At 47.8% G+C, this 19,051-nt stretch overlaps 1 protein-coding gene across 1 annotated transcript in view; it reads left to right on the forward strand.

Moving 5' to 3' along the window:
- The window catches only part of Mon1b (MON1 homolog B, secretory trafficking associated), a 40,988-nt gene extending 22,053 nt beyond the window's left edge, over nt 1-18,935 (forward strand). The window contains 15 exon segments of the mRNA XM_042054209.1: nt 4,527-4,605; nt 10,770-10,829; nt 10,832-10,885; nt 12,245-12,608; nt 13,133-13,193; nt 13,195-13,227; nt 13,229-13,312; nt 13,315-13,413; nt 13,416-13,797; nt 13,800-13,888; nt 13,890-13,940; nt 13,943-13,968; nt 14,268-14,295; nt 14,297-14,417; nt 16,717-18,935. Of these exon segments, the coding sequence (XP_041910143.1) occupies nt 4,527-4,605; nt 10,770-10,829; nt 10,832-10,885; nt 12,245-12,608; nt 13,133-13,193; nt 13,195-13,227; nt 13,229-13,312; nt 13,315-13,413; nt 13,416-13,797; nt 13,800-13,888; nt 13,890-13,940; nt 13,943-13,968; nt 14,268-14,295; nt 14,297-14,417; nt 16,717-16,943 (1,758 nt within the window). The 3' untranslated portion in view covers nt 16,944-18,935.
- Nucleotides 18,936-19,051: the final 116 nt, after the last annotated feature.

Genomic DNA, 19,051 nt, shown 5'->3' on the forward strand with positions numbered 1-19,051 from the left:
GCCTTCTTTTTCTTTTCTTTTCTTTTCTTTTTCTTTTCTTGCTTTGAAAGATTGTATTTTTTTTTAAGATTTTAGTTGTCCTTAAGACTTATTTATTTTAATCTTATGTGCATGAGTGTTTCCCTGAATACCTGTTTATGCACCATAAGTGTACCTAGTACCCAAAGAGGCCAGAGAGAGTCGCAGATCTCCTGGAAATGGAGTTACAGAGGGTTGTACGCTATACCATGTGGGTGCTGGGAATTGAGACAAGGTCCTCTGAAGAGCAGCCAGGGCTCCCAACTGCTGAGCCAACTCCTCAGCCCCACTTAAAATCACTAAACAAAAAGTTTTCAAAACCTGGGCAAGTGCGATAGCTCAGAGGATAAAAACATTTTTGCACAGCTCTGAGTAGTTGAGTTTAATCCCCAAATCCTGCAAAGTGGCTGAAGAAAACTGACTCGGGAGAGTTATCGTTTGCCCACTGTATGCATGTTGTGGAGTACACATGAACCTACATGCACGCACGCACACACAACACACACACACACACACACACACACACACTCACACACACAAATTCCAAAAGCTGAAACAGTCTCATTCCAAGCATTGTGGTGGAACGATTTATCACAGAATGTAAAAACAGGACTATGGAAGCCCTGCAGTTTCATGAAAGCCAACCATAAGTATCATACAGTGGTGGCTTGCAATGGACAATCTAAATTTTTAAAAGTTTCTAAGTAAACGGTTTCTAACTTTGTAGCTTCTTCAACAAAATGACTGTGGAGATTAAACTCTACACTGTGTCCTCTACGACCTTTGCCATCGCGGTCTTCACAGGTTGCTGACCCACGTGAGCTGGGCTTATGGGTAAATACACTGCCAATCAGCTTTGCCACTCATAAAATGGCTACAATTGCCTTTACTCATGGGACAGCTAACAGGGACTGAGAAGAGCAGTTTATGTAAACTGGGGCTAATACAGGCCCAGTTACTATATACACATAGTAAATGCTATATTTAATTTGTCTTGTTTTTTTTTTTTTTGTTGGTTTGGGTGTAGTTTTTGAGACAGGGTCTCCTGTAACTTGGGCAGAATTCAAACGCTCTATGTTACCCCAGCTGATGAGACTCTTGTTAGAAAACAACCTAGATTTCACATGCAAATACCTTTGTGTACACTTGAGTCTGTCTTTGATTCATGTAATAACTCCAATCTGCTTCCTACTTTCCCACAGAGAAGCACCCCCCTCGTCTCATATCTACCCTTGCTTTTTCATGTCAGTGGGCAGTCATAGCTGGATTCGGATCCAGCATCCAGAGGTAGAGAGTTTTACTCTGAAATGATGTGATTGTGTGAAAAGAAAGTCGAATTGTGTAAAACCCCTGGAACTCTATGTGTCAGCCTGTGAAGTGAGTGTGGAAGCCCCATTGAAAAGTTGCCAGCCAGGCAGGGGCCCTGGAAGTTCAGGCTTGTGATCTCAGCTAGACAGAAGGCTGGGTAGGAAGACTGCAGGTTCATTGCCTGCCGCTGGTACACGGCAAGCTCACAGGCGACCTCAGCCAATGAGTGAGACTCTCTAAACTGAATGAAAGATGGGGAATACGCCCAGCAACAGAGTATCTGCCTGACATATGCAAGGCCCGGGTTTCCATCTTCAGTACCTCAAAGGAAAAGAGAAAATGAAGTCCTAAATCTCTAAATATATTTTCCTAAATTGTGTTTATTTTTTTAAAAAAAGATTTACTTAAGTATAGTTACATGTATCTGTGAGTCTGCAATTGTATGTAGTTATTTGTGGGGGGGGGGGGGCTCACAAAGGCTAGAAGGGGCCAGTGGTCTTTTGGAGCAGAGTTACAAGAGATTTTGTGCTGCCCAGAATTGGTGCTGGGACATAAACTCTATTCCTCAAGACTGAGCAGCAAGTGTTCTTAACCACTGAACCATCTCTCCAGTCTCTAAATTATCTTTAAAAGGTCGTTATTGCATTACTTTCATGCGCGTATGTAGAATTTAATAAGAAGTCATTTTATCGTCTGAGAAAGGTGCTCTCCTGGCTGGTACTGTGTGTCAACCTGACACAAGCTAGAATCATCAGAGGGGAAGGAGCCTCAGCTGAGGAAATGCCTCCTTGAGACCCAGCTGGAAGGCGTTGTCTCATCGAGTGATCAATGGGGGAGGTGGATGGTGCCATCCCTGGGCAGGTGGTCCTGGATTCTATCAGAAGGTGAGCTGAGCAAGCCATGGGAATCAAGCCGGCAAGCAGCTCTCCTCCCTGGCCTCTGCATCAGCTCTTGCCTTCAGGATCCTGCCCTGTTTGACTTCTTGTCCTCATTTCTTTCAGTGATGGACAGCATGTGGAAGCGTAAACCAAATAAATAAACGCTTTCCTCCCCAACTTATTTTTGGTAATGGCGTTTTGTTGCAGCGGTAGAAACCCTAACTAAGATATGGACTTTATAAGAGAGACTGATATTTTTGCTGTAAAGCCCACAGAAGACTGAGACCAGCTCTTGCTTAGCAAGCGCCTCCTGATCCCCGGGGCTCACACTCGCTGCTTCAAAACGATGAGCTGCCACAACATTCCATCTTCCTTCCTTCCTGCTGCCTGCCTCCTCTTCCCTTTCCCCTTTTCCAAGCTTGTTTCCTGTATAAACGGGCATCCCCTTAGGGCATAAAATTGCCTTTTCATCTTTCTGAAGTCCCCTCATCTCTATAAGGTATGCAGTCTCTATAAGCTGCCTCCCACCTCCCCACTCTTGGTTAAGCTCTTGTGGACTCTCTCAAGCATTGAGAGGTAAGATGGAAACGGCTGTGGAAGGAGCCAGGGCATGCCCTCCCCATTCCTGCAGCCTCTCCTCTAATCTGGTCCCAGATGAAAATGGAGGAGATAGTAGAAGCACCCTAGAGGCTTCCCTGGAAGCCTGGGTCCAACCCAGGGGTCTACATGTTTTACTCTCAGCTTTGGGTTCCAGTTTGCAATTTCCCAGCACTCAGACATGTGCCAAAGGTTCACCTCCACATATATTTAGATAGATATGCAAAGAAGTGGTAGTACAAACAAGAAACATAGGTACAAATACACTGTATCTATCTATTTGTCGCTTTTAGACGATAGTCTGTCTGCCCACTTAAGGAGCAAAAGCCCGAGTGTAAGCTCCCACTACAGCACAGTATCCACTGTGGCCAACCAGGAGACTGTGGGTGATTCAGACTCAATGCAGATCTCACCAGGGGCTCCCAGCCACCCTGAAAATAAAAATATATGGTTGCAGCCGAGCAACCAGAATGCTGCTCATTAAAATCATTCTGCATATTGTCAAAGACATATGTGATGTCTGAAATAATAAAATCCCTGTTTTCGGGAGATTAGAGGAAAAGAACACAAACAGAAGGGTGGGGGGAAGGAGAACATTTCTATCTCAAAAGGCACAGATGTTTCCCAATTCTGAAGATGTGGACTGCAGCCAGCTTATAAAGTCCCTTGAAATTGACAGGTTATATCACAGGTGCAGATAGGGCCTTATCTAAGAAAGAAAGAACAGTCCCATTACAAGAAGAAAAGAAAGACAACAACTTCTGAAGCCTGAGACAATGAAAAAGACCCTTCCTTGCATGAAATTTCAAGTCACTAACTATTTTAATTCTGTTTGAATAGTTAAATTCATTTCCAGAAGCAAATGGTGGAAATCTAGTATTAAAATTAAAATTAGAAAGAGCAACCAGAAAGAGAAAACTATTGACGGTAAGCCAATATGATACACAGCATGATGGGGGTCATTAGAGCTAAATATATCTTATCTAGTTTTGCAGAAATCTCTAATATATTAGGATTGAAAAATTCCCCCCATAAGTTAGGCAATTATCTTTGAGATATTATTTCTTAGTCTTCTCCCTAAGAGAGAACAGCTAAAAATACGATAATATCTCTAAACCTAAGGATTATCGCCTGATGCAATGGAAAGCCTTGCTAATTGTAACACCAGATATGCAAACTCTTTGATGAGTTGGCGTGGGTTCTGTGGATCTGTGACTGCGTGGACGACCTCCTTTGAAGGTCTTTGCAGGGAAAGCAGTCTACCATCAGGGAAAAGATTAAACAGGGCCTGTGGAAATGCTCATAGCCCACTTTGGGTCGAGGCACAAAAGCTAATACATTAGATTGTAAGTCCAGAAAACCAGAAGAAAGTGTCATAAGCAAAAGACACTTAAGAAGAGTTCTTGACGGGGGGGACTCAGAACTACAGCTCACATCAGTGCTGGCTTGACTCAAAGATTCAGTGTTTTACAATTTTATCCTCTCTCTCTCTCTTCTCCTCTCTCCTCTCTCTCTCTCTCCTCTCTCTCCTCTCCTCTCTCTCTCTCCTCTCTCTCTCTCTCTCTCTCCTCTCTCCTCTCTCTCCCTCTTTCTCTCCCTCTCTCTCTCTCCCTCCCTCCCTCCCTCTCTCTCTCTTTCTCTCTCTCTCTCTCTCTGTGTGTGTGTGGGGGGGTGTGTGCGTGCGTGTGTGTGTACGTACACATGAGTACATGAGTGTATGTGCAGGTGCTTACAGAGGCCAGAGTGGCAAGTTCTTCTGGAGCTGGAGTTTTGGGCAACTGTAAGCTGCCTGATATACATATGTGTGAGCTGGGAACTGAGCTCCAGTCCTCTGCAAGAGAAGCACTTTCTGTTAGCTGCTGAGCCAGCTTTCCAGCCCAGATTCAGTGTTACTTTAGGACTCCTGATGTCTGACTTCACCTCGCAGCTCCCCTGCCTCTTTTGCCATGATTCCTCCTACAGAGTCCCTCTGCACGGTTGATGTTTTTATTTGAATCTGCTGTGCCCATCAAAGGCTTGTGAACATTTGTTTCCCAGCAAGTGACAATGTGAGGAGTCTTTGTCTCACCAGCTCCCGAGTAATGACACAGAGACTTCTTATGAATTACTAAAGCTTGGCCTTAGTTTAGGCTTGTTCCTAACTAGTTCTTATAACTTAAATTAACCCATTTGTATTAATCTACATGCTGCCATGTGGCTCATGGCTGTTACCTCTCCCCCTGCACATCCTGCTTTCTCTGCCTCTCCTGGGGTCTCCACCTTTCTTCTTTCCCAGCTTTCTCTTCCCAGAAATCCTGCCTCCACCCCCAACCTAGCTATTGGCTGCTTAGCTTTTTACTAATGCAATCACAGTGACCTATCTGTGTATTTAAATATCTTGCAGCAGACAATATTTGGGAGGACTTGGTGCCTTAAGGAAGTATAGCCTGGCTACCAGAAAGAAGTGGGTCACTTGGGGCAGTAAACCTTTATTCAAATAAGCCTCACCTCAGCCTCCTCCCACCAAGGGATGAGCCACCCCAGACACCTTGCCTTTCCTGTCATGATGGACAGTCATCCCCCCCCCCCGATGATGCTGTTACCAGTAGTCAGTGTGTGAGCCAGATTTTTACAGGTTTGTGACATTTTATTGAAAGAATTATAATTAAGGTGCAAATATATTGCAAAGTAGCAAGAAAACCATTCAAAATCAAAATGATTAGTAGAATGGATCAAAAAGAAGCAAGCTATCAAGAGTAACAGAGAGCCATAAGGGTGGTATTACACAAGAATCCCAAGTTATTGCCTAGAGCTTTTTTTATGACATCTAAAAGAAAGACTGGTTACTAAGGAGTATAATTTGTGCCATCCTCTATTTTGATTGACAGATGAGTCGTATAACCTTTTCATCTACTGTGTGGTTATATAACCATGTATTGATATATTCAAGTTATAATTGTTTCTCTACTGTCCTTTCCTACACTGCATCTAATTTTCTTACTATGCATCCCCAAATATGAATAATTATAAGACACTTTACTTTATTGGGTATGCATTCAAAAATCAGCTCAGGATGGATCAGCCCATTGCTATGGTACCCAGCTAGAAACTGGAACTATTTTATGATACAAACTATCTACAATAGATGGCTGTCAAGAGGAAAAGAAAGTTATCCTATTCTTTGGAGTAGGGTGACTGTGTAGCTTGATATGTCTGGTGTCTTAGACAGCTAAGCACATTGTCAGGAGGGAGGTGTGTGTACAGCCAAAAGCAAGTGGAGTCCCACGCTGCTAAGCTATTCCATATGATTTCCTGCCCCCAAAACATGAGCCAAGATAAACTTCTCCTTTCTTATTTCTGAAAGAAAGTTTAGTCACTTTGATGCAAACAGTGACCAGGGCAGCAGGTGAGAGGGGCTTTGAGGGTCCCACACTTACATCACTGATCACCCCAGAAAAGAAGTAGGGTTATTTCTTAGATAGCAAAAGGCCCAAGAACTTTTTATCATTACATGTAGTCAATCTTAGGTCACTCTTCCCTCCCTAAACTAACCATATTGTGTGTATCAGGGTATTCTAATTGGACTTGGATGCCACAGGTCCTCCATTACTGAATCTAAAAAGGCCCAGGAGCTGATGATTTGTGGGCCAACAGGATTATGTAGGTAACAGACAAGAGATTCCTTTGAGGTGTGGCACTTTCAAAACATATAGAACAGAATCACAGACTACACATCCCTCTGTCATTTTGCTGGTGTCTTCCTGAGGGAGGCAGAATCATGGCAATACCCATAAGGGCTTCCTGTCATGCTGTGTGTGTGTGTGTGTGTGTGTGTGTGTGTGTGTGTTGAAGTCTACTCAAGAAAGGCTGAAGAGTGTAGCTCAATGTAGGTTACATGACCTACAAGCACAAAGACCTGGGATCAATACCCAGAAACATATAAACAAATCTACCACCACCACCAAATTATCTCACCATATTTTCAGAAGGACTTTAAGTTCTGCTTTTCCTGTGTGGCTGAAAACTAGATGGGAATTAGAGAACATCAGCTGACCTGGGTACACAACAAAGATACACAGAGAAAATCATGGGCAGAGACCCAGTGTATAGTTCTCAGGCTCTCTCCAATCTCCAGTTCCGTCTCTCATGGTACCCTGCCGGTCTTCAACCACTATTGTTAGGAGGGATGTGGGTGCACTTCAATAGACTTTAAAGGAAATGCCTGCAGCAGGCTTCTCTTACTTGCAGCCAAGAACCCTAACAACTGTACTAAGTTCTCAGAAAGGGACCAGTAAGACACTCTTTCCTGTGCAGCAGCTAGCTTGTGTTCTGTAACTACTCCATCAACTGAACTAGAGAGGATTGTGTAAGCTGGAGCCAGCGGGGAAGCCTGGGTTCAAATATTCTCTTCACATCAGCCACAGCTATTGCCACATGATTTCCAAACAAATTAACTTAGGGTCACACTGACTCAGGGCAAACCAATCATATTCACTGTTCGAAGTAGGATAGTTAATGAGATTTAGCTCAGGCTTCATCCGGTCAAGAGAGCAATTACTATTCATCTGAATTCATAACACCTCAGTGTTGCCAGCATCAAGCTAATTCCACCTACTATAAACAAAATGAAAAAAAATAGCCATGTATCATTTTCAAACCCTGTGAACTTGGGCACGCATTTGATCTCTGAGTACCAGCATGCTTCTCAGTTAAAACTGTTTAAAATGTCATGTCATATGACTGTTGCTAAACAAACACTTTGTAGATTCTGTCCCTTTTAAAACTCATGTTGAATTTTAAGTGCCATTGTGACAGTATTTAAAGGGTAGGCATCGAGGATCCACCATTTGAAATGGATTAATGTCATTATACATGGAGCAGGCTCATTATTGTGGGAGAGGGTTCACTATATAATTAATTTTTAAATGATATAACATTGTGTATATACATCGTATGATATTTAAATTAGAGTCAATACGCTGGTTAGTTTATTTGAACAAACTGCAGTCACCTAGCAAGAAGGAACCTTAATTGAAGAATTGCCTTCATCAAATCGGCCTGGGGGCAAGTCTGTGGGACATTTCTTAATTAGTGATTTATATGATAAGGTCCTGTCCATCATGGGTGTTGCCATCCTGGGCAGGTCATCCTGGGTTATATCAGAAAGCAGGCTGAGCCAGCCATGGAAAGTAAGCCAACAAACAATGCTCTCAGTGGTTTGTGCTTCAAGCTTCTGCCTCGGCTTCCCCGGATGATGAGCACAACCTGTAATCCAAACATACCCTTCCTTCCCAATGTTGCCTTTGGTCAGTGTTCTATCCCAGCAATAGGGAGGCATGCTAGGGCAAATCTAAACTACTGCTGCTACTACTCCTTCTGGTTCTCATTGTTTTTATTTGCCTGTCTGTGTAACACCACATAAACACGAGTATCGTGGAAGCCAGAAGAGGGTGTCAAGTTGCCCTGGACCTGGAGTTGCCTGACATGGGTGTTAGAAATTGACACGGGGTCCTCAGCAAGTGCTTTTAGCCACCAAGCTGTATCTTAGTTCCCACATTTTCCTTCTTAATGGTTAGTAATTTTGCCTACTACATAGTTCTGAACAAACGCCAGCTCTCACTACTTCTGAACTATCACAATGCCTTGTTTCAGACAGGGGAACTTTCTCTTGGGCAAAGTTATTCCATATATCTCTCTAGTCACTTGAGATTCACCACTTTGGGTTGACAATCTCTGCTATAATTCAGAACATTCTAGTTACAAGTGCAAAGCAGCATATTCAAACCTTCTGAAAAGGAGTTTTCAGAGTAGACTCAGTCCTCCTAACACGTCTTAATGAAGAGAAGTATAAGGGAAACAAGTCTCGTGAGACAGTTTGAAGTTGGGTTCTCATTGCGGAGGTGAGGACCTAACCCCCTGACAATTCTTTGCTGTTTTCCTGATAGTCATGGGGCAGTGAGTTAGTAGATTTTGGAAAGTCTCTATCATGTGGATTTTTCTGCCATCTACTGGTCATTCTTGCAAAGGACAACTACGTCCTTGGAGTTTGGTCAGTTTGTCAGTAATGTACTTTGAAGTTTTGTCTTTAATATTTAGGGATGCTATGTCTTCTGGATAGAGACACCTCCTTGATCTTGGAGCAGGGAATGTACCTCACAGATGGTAGAGTGCTTGCCCAGCATGCATGAAGCAGTGGGTATGAACTCCAGCACCACACAAACCTGGTGTGGGCCCTTCTGTAATCTCACGTACTAGGGAAGCAGAAGCAGGAAGCAGAGTAATCCTTGCCACGTAGTGAGTTTGAAGCCAGCCTGGGATACATGAAACCGTGTCTCAAAACAGAAATCATTGACCTTTATGTCATTATAGTATTTTTTCTGTGATAGTAATATGGGTAACACTCAGAGACCCCAAACTGAAGGCTTAAACAGTCTCAAAGACAGATGTACAGAAAGACCCAAAGAAAAAGGACATGGAAATCCACAGCAGGTCTATCCACGCCCTATAAACCTGATTCCTTTGCCAGAGTGCTGGAGCCCAACTGGAATCCTGTCCTGACTCGTGTTTAGGGCACAGATAGAGACTGAGGGAAGAGGATCGCGAGTTTAAAGCCAGCCTTGACTATATATAAGGAAGTCTCTGACTCAAGAGCAAAATGAACAAACTGTCAGCTTGGAGCTCCTTCTGCTCGCTTAGACAACCCACACGCGCAACCTAAGGATGTGCCTCTAAGTGCTTACGGACACCCGATTCCTTACTAACAGTGACTGCCCAGGGGCAGAATCCTCAGCCAACCAGAACGCGCAGTCCCTGAAAGCCCCACCCCTCCACCCCGCCCAGGCTTGGGCTGATGGTTTTAGTTGGTTCGGGTCCGCAGCATCATCTCCTTGCCGGTGGGGAGGGTCTCCTGTTGCCCGCACATAGCAGCCCTAAGCAGCCTACCTTTGCTTCCGCAGTGCCTCTTCCCGCACAGGCTGGCGCGGTTCAGACTCCCAAGAGCCAGTCCCACAAGCAGAGTCCTGCCTCTTGCTTCAGCACCCGAGTCCCATAGGCTGACTGGACTGCGCGCGACGTTGCAATTGGAAGAAGAGCCTGTCCGTCAAGCAGACGCTCCACCCCACGACCGCCCCAGCCTCTCTTGTGGAAAAAGACGGGTGAAGTTGTCCTAGTTCTGAGGAAGCGAGTTCATTGGTTCGGCGCGATCCCGCTCCAGTCAAGACAGGAACAAACTCAAGGTTTCGGTTAGAAACAGCGAGATGTCAGTCAAGGGATGGCATTTACCAATGAGCGCATAGTATTTGCAGAGGCGCTACCAGAATGGGGCGGGGCAGAAGGGAAAGGCTACTCTTGATTGGGTGAAAGGAACAAGGCTCCGCCCCCTTGACCCAGCGTGCTAGCTGCGCTCTCTTCAGCCGGTAGTTCTTGGTACTAGCAGTGGTCCGCTCCCGCCCTGCTTCACAGCCCACCCTGGCTGCGTCCAGGAGAGGGTCTCTCAGAGAAGATTCCATAGAGTTTCGTGAGAGTCCCGCGCCATCCGCTACGGTGAGGGAACGCAGCGTTTCGGCGGCCCTCGCGCTGCGGGGAGTACACTACCACTGTGAACCGAAGTGTCCCTGGAGTCGTCGCTTCCGGAAGTGTGGCAGATCCCCCACCACCACACCAGGAAGTGTGGTGCCGACGCGGCTCCTGGAAGTATTGCTCTCCACCCAGTTGAGATGCGGGGTTGAACAGGTGTCAGTGTAATCGCTGTTTGCGAAGGCTCATCGGAGCGTCACCCTTCCGAAAGTGCACGGAGGGTGCAAGTATTTGATCATGGTTTTGAATGCCGTCCTGTCGGAAACCGTAGGGGAAACAGCGCTAGGAGCGTTGCCAGGGGGCCTGGCTCCCTAAAGGCTTTTACGAAGTTTTCTGTTGCTGCCCATCACCCCCGATTCCCTTCTTCCCAGGGATGTGCAGATGGAGTCCGGAGAAGGTAGTTGCTGTTCCCAGACCCCGGGGGCGTGGAGGACTTGGTGGACACGCAGTTCCCCGTTGAGGAGGCTGGAGACAGTGAAGGGTTCACTCGAGCACGCCGGATCCCGGAGATGGGGACCCGGAGAACACAGGTATAGCTTCTCCAAACTGAGTCTTGGAAGTAGTCCCGGGGGGTTGTCATTGCTAGCTGAGGGGGGAAGAGAATCATGGGAGACCAGTGAGCAGTGTTTTGGGGCCCCAAGAAAGTAGTTTGAGGCATAGCTCGATCAGTCGTTGGTCACAGACTTGCTAATTTAATTGGAATGAGTAATTGAGAAATGGCAAAGAAGGGCAGTGGGTGTCCAGCTGTTGTCCGAGAGGGGCAAATGTATCCTGTCGTGAGGGATCAGTGGTAGGAGGATGGGCTGTGCTAACTTGTCTGGAATCGGCCCGTTTTAACACTGAAGTTCCCACATTCCGGGACACCCTTCTGTTGTAGGGAAGTCAGAATGTACCTGCCTGAGCTTAGATCCTTGAAGAATCAAGAAGGGCGTGGTTGGGTTTCAAAAAGGGAAATGGAGACAAGTTGCTTGGGTATTTGGGGAGGAACGGGATTATCAGGTGTACAATTGAGAAACTATGAAACATTGGGTGTGAGAAAATTAGATAATGGTTTGCAAATCGATGATTGTCGTTGGGTGGCTCGGTAGACGCCAGTGGCAGTGGGGATGATTGTGTGTGTGGAAGGAAGCAAGGGTTTCATCCTGGGGGAAGAGCAATGGATGTAGGAAAGCCTTATGTGTTAGTGATGATTAATGGTGGGACATTGATAGAGTGCCATGTAGGTTACGGAGACTAAAGTGTTGCTGATATTAATATGACTTGCTGGGCTGTTAATGTAGCCGTAGAAGTAAATAGGAGGAAGTGGCTGAAGGTTAGGGGAGTCCTGGTGATCTGGATTTCAGTGGCTGTTAATGGCCACTCTGATGGGAGAATTAAGGATGGTTACTGGGAGTGTGGTTAACCAAGCGTGTCAGTGGGCCTCACTGAGGATTGGTGGATGTGGAGGAGGGTCTAAAGGATTAGGAGAGTCAGTGGGTGTATTTACTGATGGCCTTTGAGGGTTAAGTACACATCAGAATAAACAAGGGGTCAGAGAAGCTAGTGAAGAGCCACTGCAGGCAAACAGATTAATAGTTATTTGGAGAGTGGGGCGCTTTGAATACCTAGGAATGGCAGTGCTGAAAGGAAATAATGGGGGGACTAGTAAACAACATTGAGAACATGTTGGGTTATTTGTGTTTTGGGGTGGGGCTCATTAAAACCTTAGTGGACACAGGTAGGAACATTCCAGCCATTGTCACCCATTGTTCACTGAATAGCTAGGAAGATGTATGGAGATCTTTGTCAACATGCATGGGTGATTAGGGGTCAGGGAACTGGTAAGGATTTGATAGATTGTTGAAATAATGGGGTTAGCAGGAGATGAGCCACTCAGGGTTCCCTTTCAGGATCCAAGGCCAAGGACCAGCCAGCCAGTCCCCTACCACCTTTGCCTCCAGCTGAGGCCCCATCAAGCACTTGTGAGCCCTGGAAAACTGCAGCTTCCGATGACAATCCCCCTGGAGAACCTGAGGGTACCTCTGAGGCCCAGGGAGAAGACCCCAGTGATGGGGACCCCAATGACGGGGACCCCAGTGATGAGGACTGGCGCAGCCAAAGGAAGCACGTGTTTGTGCTGAGTGAGGCAGGCAAGCCCATCTACTCACGGTATGGTAGTGTGGAGGCCCTGTCTGCCACCATGGGTGTGATGACGGCCCTCGTGTCTTTCGTACAGAGTGCAGGAGATGCCATCCGAGCCATCTACGCCGGTGAGTGAGGAGAACGGGGGACATAATGGATGGCTGGTGGGAATAGGGCTAGGAGTTCGGTGGTCTGTAACTAACCGTGGGTAGCTCTGCCTGTCTGCCGTATATGTGAGTCCCTGTCTAGCCACCAGAAGTGAGTCAGTGAGGGTGTCTGTTGGGGGGGGGGGGGTGGTTCATCTCTTTGGGTTCCATCCATGTGGCTGGCAGTATGCCACCCGGTTTGTCCTGGGAGTGCAAAGGTGTGCTGCGTGACCTGGCTTTGTTTCCGTACTTGTCCGGTTTACCATTCCCATCACCCTGACTCATGGTTATCTGTCTAAATTACATGATTCCTCCACAGCCCACATATCCTGCAAACGTCCCAATATCCCCAGCTTGTCCGTTGCCCTAATTTGAGTGCTGGCGGAGTCCGAGTGCAGGCACAGGCCAGGGGACTGTATGGTGTCGGAGAGTGTTTGGGAAAGCTGTCCTGTCTGATCCTTGGCTCATTCCTGGTCTGCCTCTGCCCTTGCCCACTCTTCCTTCCCCTAGAGGACCCAAGCTGGTGTTCCTGCAGCAGGGCCACACACTCCTGCTGGTGGCTGTTTCCCTGGACTCCACAATCAGCAGCGCAGTTACGGGGTGAGCTTGCTTGCAGTACACGCACAGATTGTGAGCACACTCACACGTGCAAGCGTGGCCCGCATCTTCGCACATAAGCAGAACTATGACCTCTCCGTCGTCTGCTGGCTGGCTCAGAGCGCACACTGGACCGACTCCTGGACAGTGTGGAGCAAGACCCTGGTGCCCTGCTTCCTGGGTGCTGTGCGCTGGTGTGCCTCTGGCCCGTCCACTGCGGGATGCCCTGGGTACACTTCTGCGGCGCTGTACAGCCCCGGGCCTGGCCCTGTCAGTGCTGGCTGTTGGCGGTCGACTGATAACAGCAGCCCAGGAGAGGAATGTGCTGGCGGAGTGCCGACTGGACCCAGCTGATCTGCAGCTGCTGCTTGACTGGGTGGGTTGCACCGGGCCTTTTGCAGCAGGTGAGGCATGGGCACCTGTGTGCCTTGCCTCGCTTCAACCCAGATGGTTTTTCTTCTATGCCTATGTGGCCCGCCTCGATTCCATGCCTGTCTGCCTGCTACTGCTTGGTACCAACCGGGAAGCCTTCCATGCCATGGCTGCCTGCCGGCGCTTGGTTGAAGATGGAATGCACCACCTGGTGCCCTGCGTACCCTTGGGGAGGCTGCCAGCTTCTCTAACGGACCTGCAGCCAGTGCCCCTGCTTACAGTGTGCAGGCTGTGGGAAGCACCTGGCCTCCGGCATTTCCTCTATAAACCACTGGACATCCCTGACCAACCCACCGCCAGCTACCACAGTTTACCAGGTGGGCCCTGACCCTGCAGGCGATTGGAGACATGTCTAACCAGGACTGTCAGCGTCTTATACACGAGTTAGGGAGAGCTAGCAGCTGTGCCCTAGAAAGGGGGAGCAGACGGTTCTCTGTTATAGTGCGAGAAAGGCCCTCCTTCCTAGTTTAATGGAGGCAGCTTGGCTTACAAATGACGGAAACCCTCAAGTCTAAGGCGGGAGGCTGAACCCCATAACCTAATTGTAGTCCCTAGACTGTGCTGGGAGGCAGGCCCCAATGCCAACTCATGGTGCTACTGCCTCCCTCTGTTGCAGCCCTGAGCTAGAGGCCCCGTACAGCCGTTGAGGAGGAGCGACAGCGACTTTCCGACCTGTATCACCGCCTGCACGCTCGCCTCCATAGCACCTCCCGGCCCTTGCGCCTCATTTACCACGTGGCAGAGAAGGAGACGCTGCTGGCCTGGGGTGAGTTGGTCAGGCTGTCAGTAAATCAGTTCCCTACTTGCAGGCCTGCTTTCCCTGTGATGAACCTCCGTAGGCACACAGGGACTTGCCCAGGCTTTGCCTCTGTCTGCACCGCTGACCCTACGGGCACACGTGTCTTAAACTACAGAAGGATTTCTCGTCGTATGCAGCCCTACCTTAGGCCTGCCATTCCTTTGCTTTCCCCCATGAGCAGTCAGGACAAGACAGTGTCTTGGCCTTTCACGGATCCCATCTGCAGCTGTCGCTGTGCTTGCCAATTCCCTGTCTACCAGAATAGAGTCCCCAGCTCTCCATGACCACTGCAGGTTTCAGGACCCACTCCGTGCCCCTCTCCCCGGAGGGACCTTCCTGTGGGACTGTTAAAGATCAGCTACTGAGGGAGGCTGGTGGCCAGGCAGGCAGTCCCATAGGAAGTAAAGCCTTCCCCATTACATTCTGTAAACAACGGTTGCACATTAATAAGGATCCAGAGCTGTTCTGGGGTTAGCGTTTTGGTTTTTGTTTTGTGTTGTTTCTAATTTTCAGGTAACTCTGGAGTTGGAAGTCGTAAAGCTATTGTAAAGAATTACCATAAAATGACCTTTCACTCACGTCCACCAAGGGAAACGTTCACAAAACTGGTGACGTGCCAAGCCCAGGCGGTTGCCACTTGCTGTGACACAGAATCCACAGCCTTCCATTGGCCTTCTACCAGCTGTCCGTTCATGTCAGCTTACCGGTCCAGAACCCAGCCCAGGATCCATGGGGGACCTGCTTTTTATGTACCCCTGGTCTTATCTGTTCTGAAAAAGGTCCCCCAGGCTTTGTTGCCTTAGCACTTTCAAAGGACATCAGTAAGCTGTCTTGTAGAGGACCCCTTGGCTCGGGTCTTTTGCCATGGTGGGACCGTGATCACAGTGAGAAGTTAGGCACCAAGTGGCACGAGCCAGTTTTCCGCACTGTTTCAGGGCATGTGGTGCACACTTGGATGCTTAGTTAAGGTGGAGTCTGGCACATTTCTACTATAAAGTTTTCTCCTTTGTAACTAGCACCTGTGGCACCTACGGACTCTGTATTTGTGGGTGTTAGAATTATACACCCCCTTCTCATTTTAATACGCCTCCTTGATTGGAAAAACAGCAGTTACTAGGTTTTTGCCTGCTGGCGGTTTTTCTAACTGCCCTACTTTTACATTTATAGTGGAGACTTTATATAAGAACAAACTTCTTACTGGATTTTTTAATTAAGAACTACATTTACTTAGCATTATGTGTGCACACATATGATGGGCATAGAGGCCAGTGGACAGCTTGTGGAATCCGTTACTCTCCCTTCTGCCAGGCTGTCAGGCTTGGTGGTAAGTGCCTTCTTCCACTGAGGCATCTCACTGGCCCCAAATTTTGTATTTTGTTTAAATATGACCCCATGAGGTTTCTCTTGAGTTTGGTAGTCTAAAATAGTATCTAGCGTTTTACTGCATTGTTTCTGACTCAGCCTGTGGGACTCCATGAATTGGGCAGCCTGGACCCTGTTTCCCGCCTGCACATTTCTGCCACTGTACACACAGCTGGCTCTCTTACTTACTCCATCCTTCCTAGATGTGGCATTTTGCCAAGGAGCCTCACCAGCTTTTTCTGAGAGCTGGCATTTTAAAACCAAGACACAGCAGGCCCAGGGCTATATATCGGTGCGTGGGAGGGGTTTGCTGAATAGATGACTTCCCCCCCCGGAGTGAAGGTGGCCAGCTGCCTGGGGGGGGCAGCTGCAGGCATAGAGAGCGACTGCAGGGCTGCGTTTGAGGAACAGCAAAGAAAGACCAACGTTGCTGGAGCAGAAAGAGATCACCAGGGAGGAGAGCAGTGGGAAGTGGCACAGAAAAGGAAGTGAAGACCTCTGGGGTCGGTCTCAGGATGGTGTGAGGACCACGTGTCCAAGGCCATAGGGGAAGGAGGACAGAACAGCCTGTGTTGATTGATTGCTCACTGAGTATTGAGTGTTGCTTTACTGCTATCTCTATCCCACAGCTAAGCAAACTGAGAAGAACACACCACACTTACATACACACACACACACACAGTCAGGATGATCCAGTTGAGCCACTGATCAGCTGATCCAGCTGGCCTCTTGTCCTGCCCTTGATAGGTTAATCCCAGATGCCTGTCTTAGCCTGCAGTCACTCCAGTTGCTGCCAAGCACGTCTCCTCTCCAAGCTTCAGGAGCACCAAGTTTGGGTTTGGGAGGCCAGGGTTACTCCTGGCCAGCTCTAGCCCGTCTGACTGTCTCCTCCCCATCTCCCCAGGTGACCTCCAAGTTGAGCTCTATACTTGCCTCAGCCCCCTGGTGACCAAGGCCGGTGCCATCTTAGTGGGGACGAAGCTCCTGCGCTGGGTGAGGAAGGAAGAGGACGGCTTTTTATTATCCGTTACCCCCCACCTACCCCAACCACCCCCAACCCCCAAGTACTCCACACCACCCTCCACCTCAGTGGGACCAGGCCCCAACAATGGCTTTTTCTCTGGACTCTGACGGACTGCCGAGTCACCACACTTGGCTTCTAAATTCTGTCTCTGGACATGTGGGTAGAAGTCTGTGTGAGGCTGGTCCTGGGCAGGTGGGCAAGATCTCAGGGTTGCCCATAACTGGGGAGAAGGGGGACAGCAGTTAGGAGCACAGGTTGCTCTGTGAGCCCCTTATGCACCTCCACATCTAGGAAAGTCAAAACCTCCTTTGCCCTCTGCCTCACCCCCTTAACTAACCTGAATGCCACCGCACCCTTTACCAGCTGCCCCCCCCACCACCACCACCAGCCTCTTCTAAGCAGCACAGGTTGCTCCGTGTCCATTCTTCCAAGCAGACCTGAGACTGGGCTGAGTCTGTCCTCAGGGTAGGGGTGAGTAACCCACAAGGGCTCAAGAATTTGCAATACAGGACTAGTCTGAAACCAGCCTAGAGCTGTTTAAAGAAAACTACAGAAGGGGCCTAAAGTTGAATCCCACAAGGCATCCTCTGTCCCTCTGTCCTTTATGCCTTTTTGTTTATCATCATTTTCCCCTACAAAAAAAACAAAAACGAAACAAAAAAAAACAAAAAACAAACAGCCAAGCCCCACCGATTTGGGCTGTTTCTTCACACGAATAATAAGGTTGCCTCCAGTGTCTATCTGTGTAACACATGCCACGTGAACTTCACCCAGCGGCCGGGATGCAGCTTTGCGAAGATTGCTCCTAGCCTCTAAGCTTCTACTCCAGAGAGATAACTTTCTTTCAGCCCTTTCAGTGGAGATACGTGGACTGGACAGAGCTTGGGACTCTGTCGAAACAATTTCTTCTGGACGTTGGCAGCTTGCAGCAGCAAGAAAAGAAGAACCCTTAAAGAGCCTAGCACGGACAACCCTCCTCAACAGCCCACTACCTTGCTTCCCCCAGTCTGGTTATCATTTGGCCCTGTGGTTCTGCGCCATGCGTGCTATCAGTTGCCGTTGCAGATGTTCTGCGCTTGCTCAGAGCAGATATCTATGTCGCCCCACCCCCTGGTTTCCTTCAATTGCTGTAGCCGCACGTGCTGCTTTTCCCAGCCCACTGTTTTTCCACATGCGCGGATGCTCCACGTTGGGAAATGGCTGCCGAGTGGCTGGGGAGCTGGGAGGCTGAGGACACCGGAGGGTAGTGAGGCCCACAGGGTAGAAGGGAGCGAGGCTTTGGCCCAATATATAATCGAGAGTAGTTTTTTTTAGGAAAAAAAATGTTTTTAGCCTGTTGAGATTTTTAACTTCCACACAGTGGAAATAAATAACTTGAGTGTTCTCATCACCTAGGTTAACTTGCCAATATTATTGACGTATTAAATACTTCGGCAGTTCTTTTCGGCATCCATTACTAAGCAAATCGGGAAAGGGATAGTGGATGTTCTCACAAAAACTGCCCTGTTGACTACAGTCAGGCCTAGATGATTACTACTTGGACTGTTCAAAGCCTTGAGAATGGTTCTCTCACACTGTTTTCAGATTTGTTTTGACTTAAGTAATGAAGCTTCTCCCCTCATTGGGGTCAAGGAGATGGAGTTGAGCCTAGAAAACTACTGGAAATTGCAGTTCCTTCCGAAGAAATGTGTATCACGGTAAATCCACCAGAAGAGCATTTTGTTTTAATTATAGAAAATTCCCAAACATTCTAAAGTAGAGAAAATAGCATAACCAGCGATCCCTGACCCAGCTTCAATGGGTTTCAAACGTTGTCTTCATATCTATAATCCACCTTTCCTTCCTGAGCACCAGGTCTGTCCCCATGTGACCAACATGGGAGGGCAGCATCTTGCCAGACCTGTCTATTCAGATTCCAAAACAATGCATGTGACCTTCAAAAGCAAGACCCCACAGTTTCCCTGGGCATCCAGAACACCTACTTGGTGCTTGATACACAATTTTTTCTTTTTTTAAATGGGTGAATGATTGAAATTATTTAACAATCCGTCTCATTTGGGGTGCCCGTTTTCAAAGAATAAAAATCAGACAACAGTGAATCCACACTTTATTGAGAGGGTTGATACAGTGCCACAGAGATGTAAAATATTAGCATCAAACTTTCAAATTCCTCATATTTAATCAGGGACTTCACCAGCCCTAGAGGAAGTTGGAA

Source organism: Arvicola amphibius, chromosome 15, assembly GCF_903992535.2.
Source record: "Arvicola amphibius chromosome 15, mArvAmp1.2, whole genome shotgun sequence".
In the NCBI taxonomy this organism is placed as follows: Eukaryota; Metazoa; Chordata; class Mammalia; order Rodentia; family Cricetidae; genus Arvicola; species Arvicola amphibius.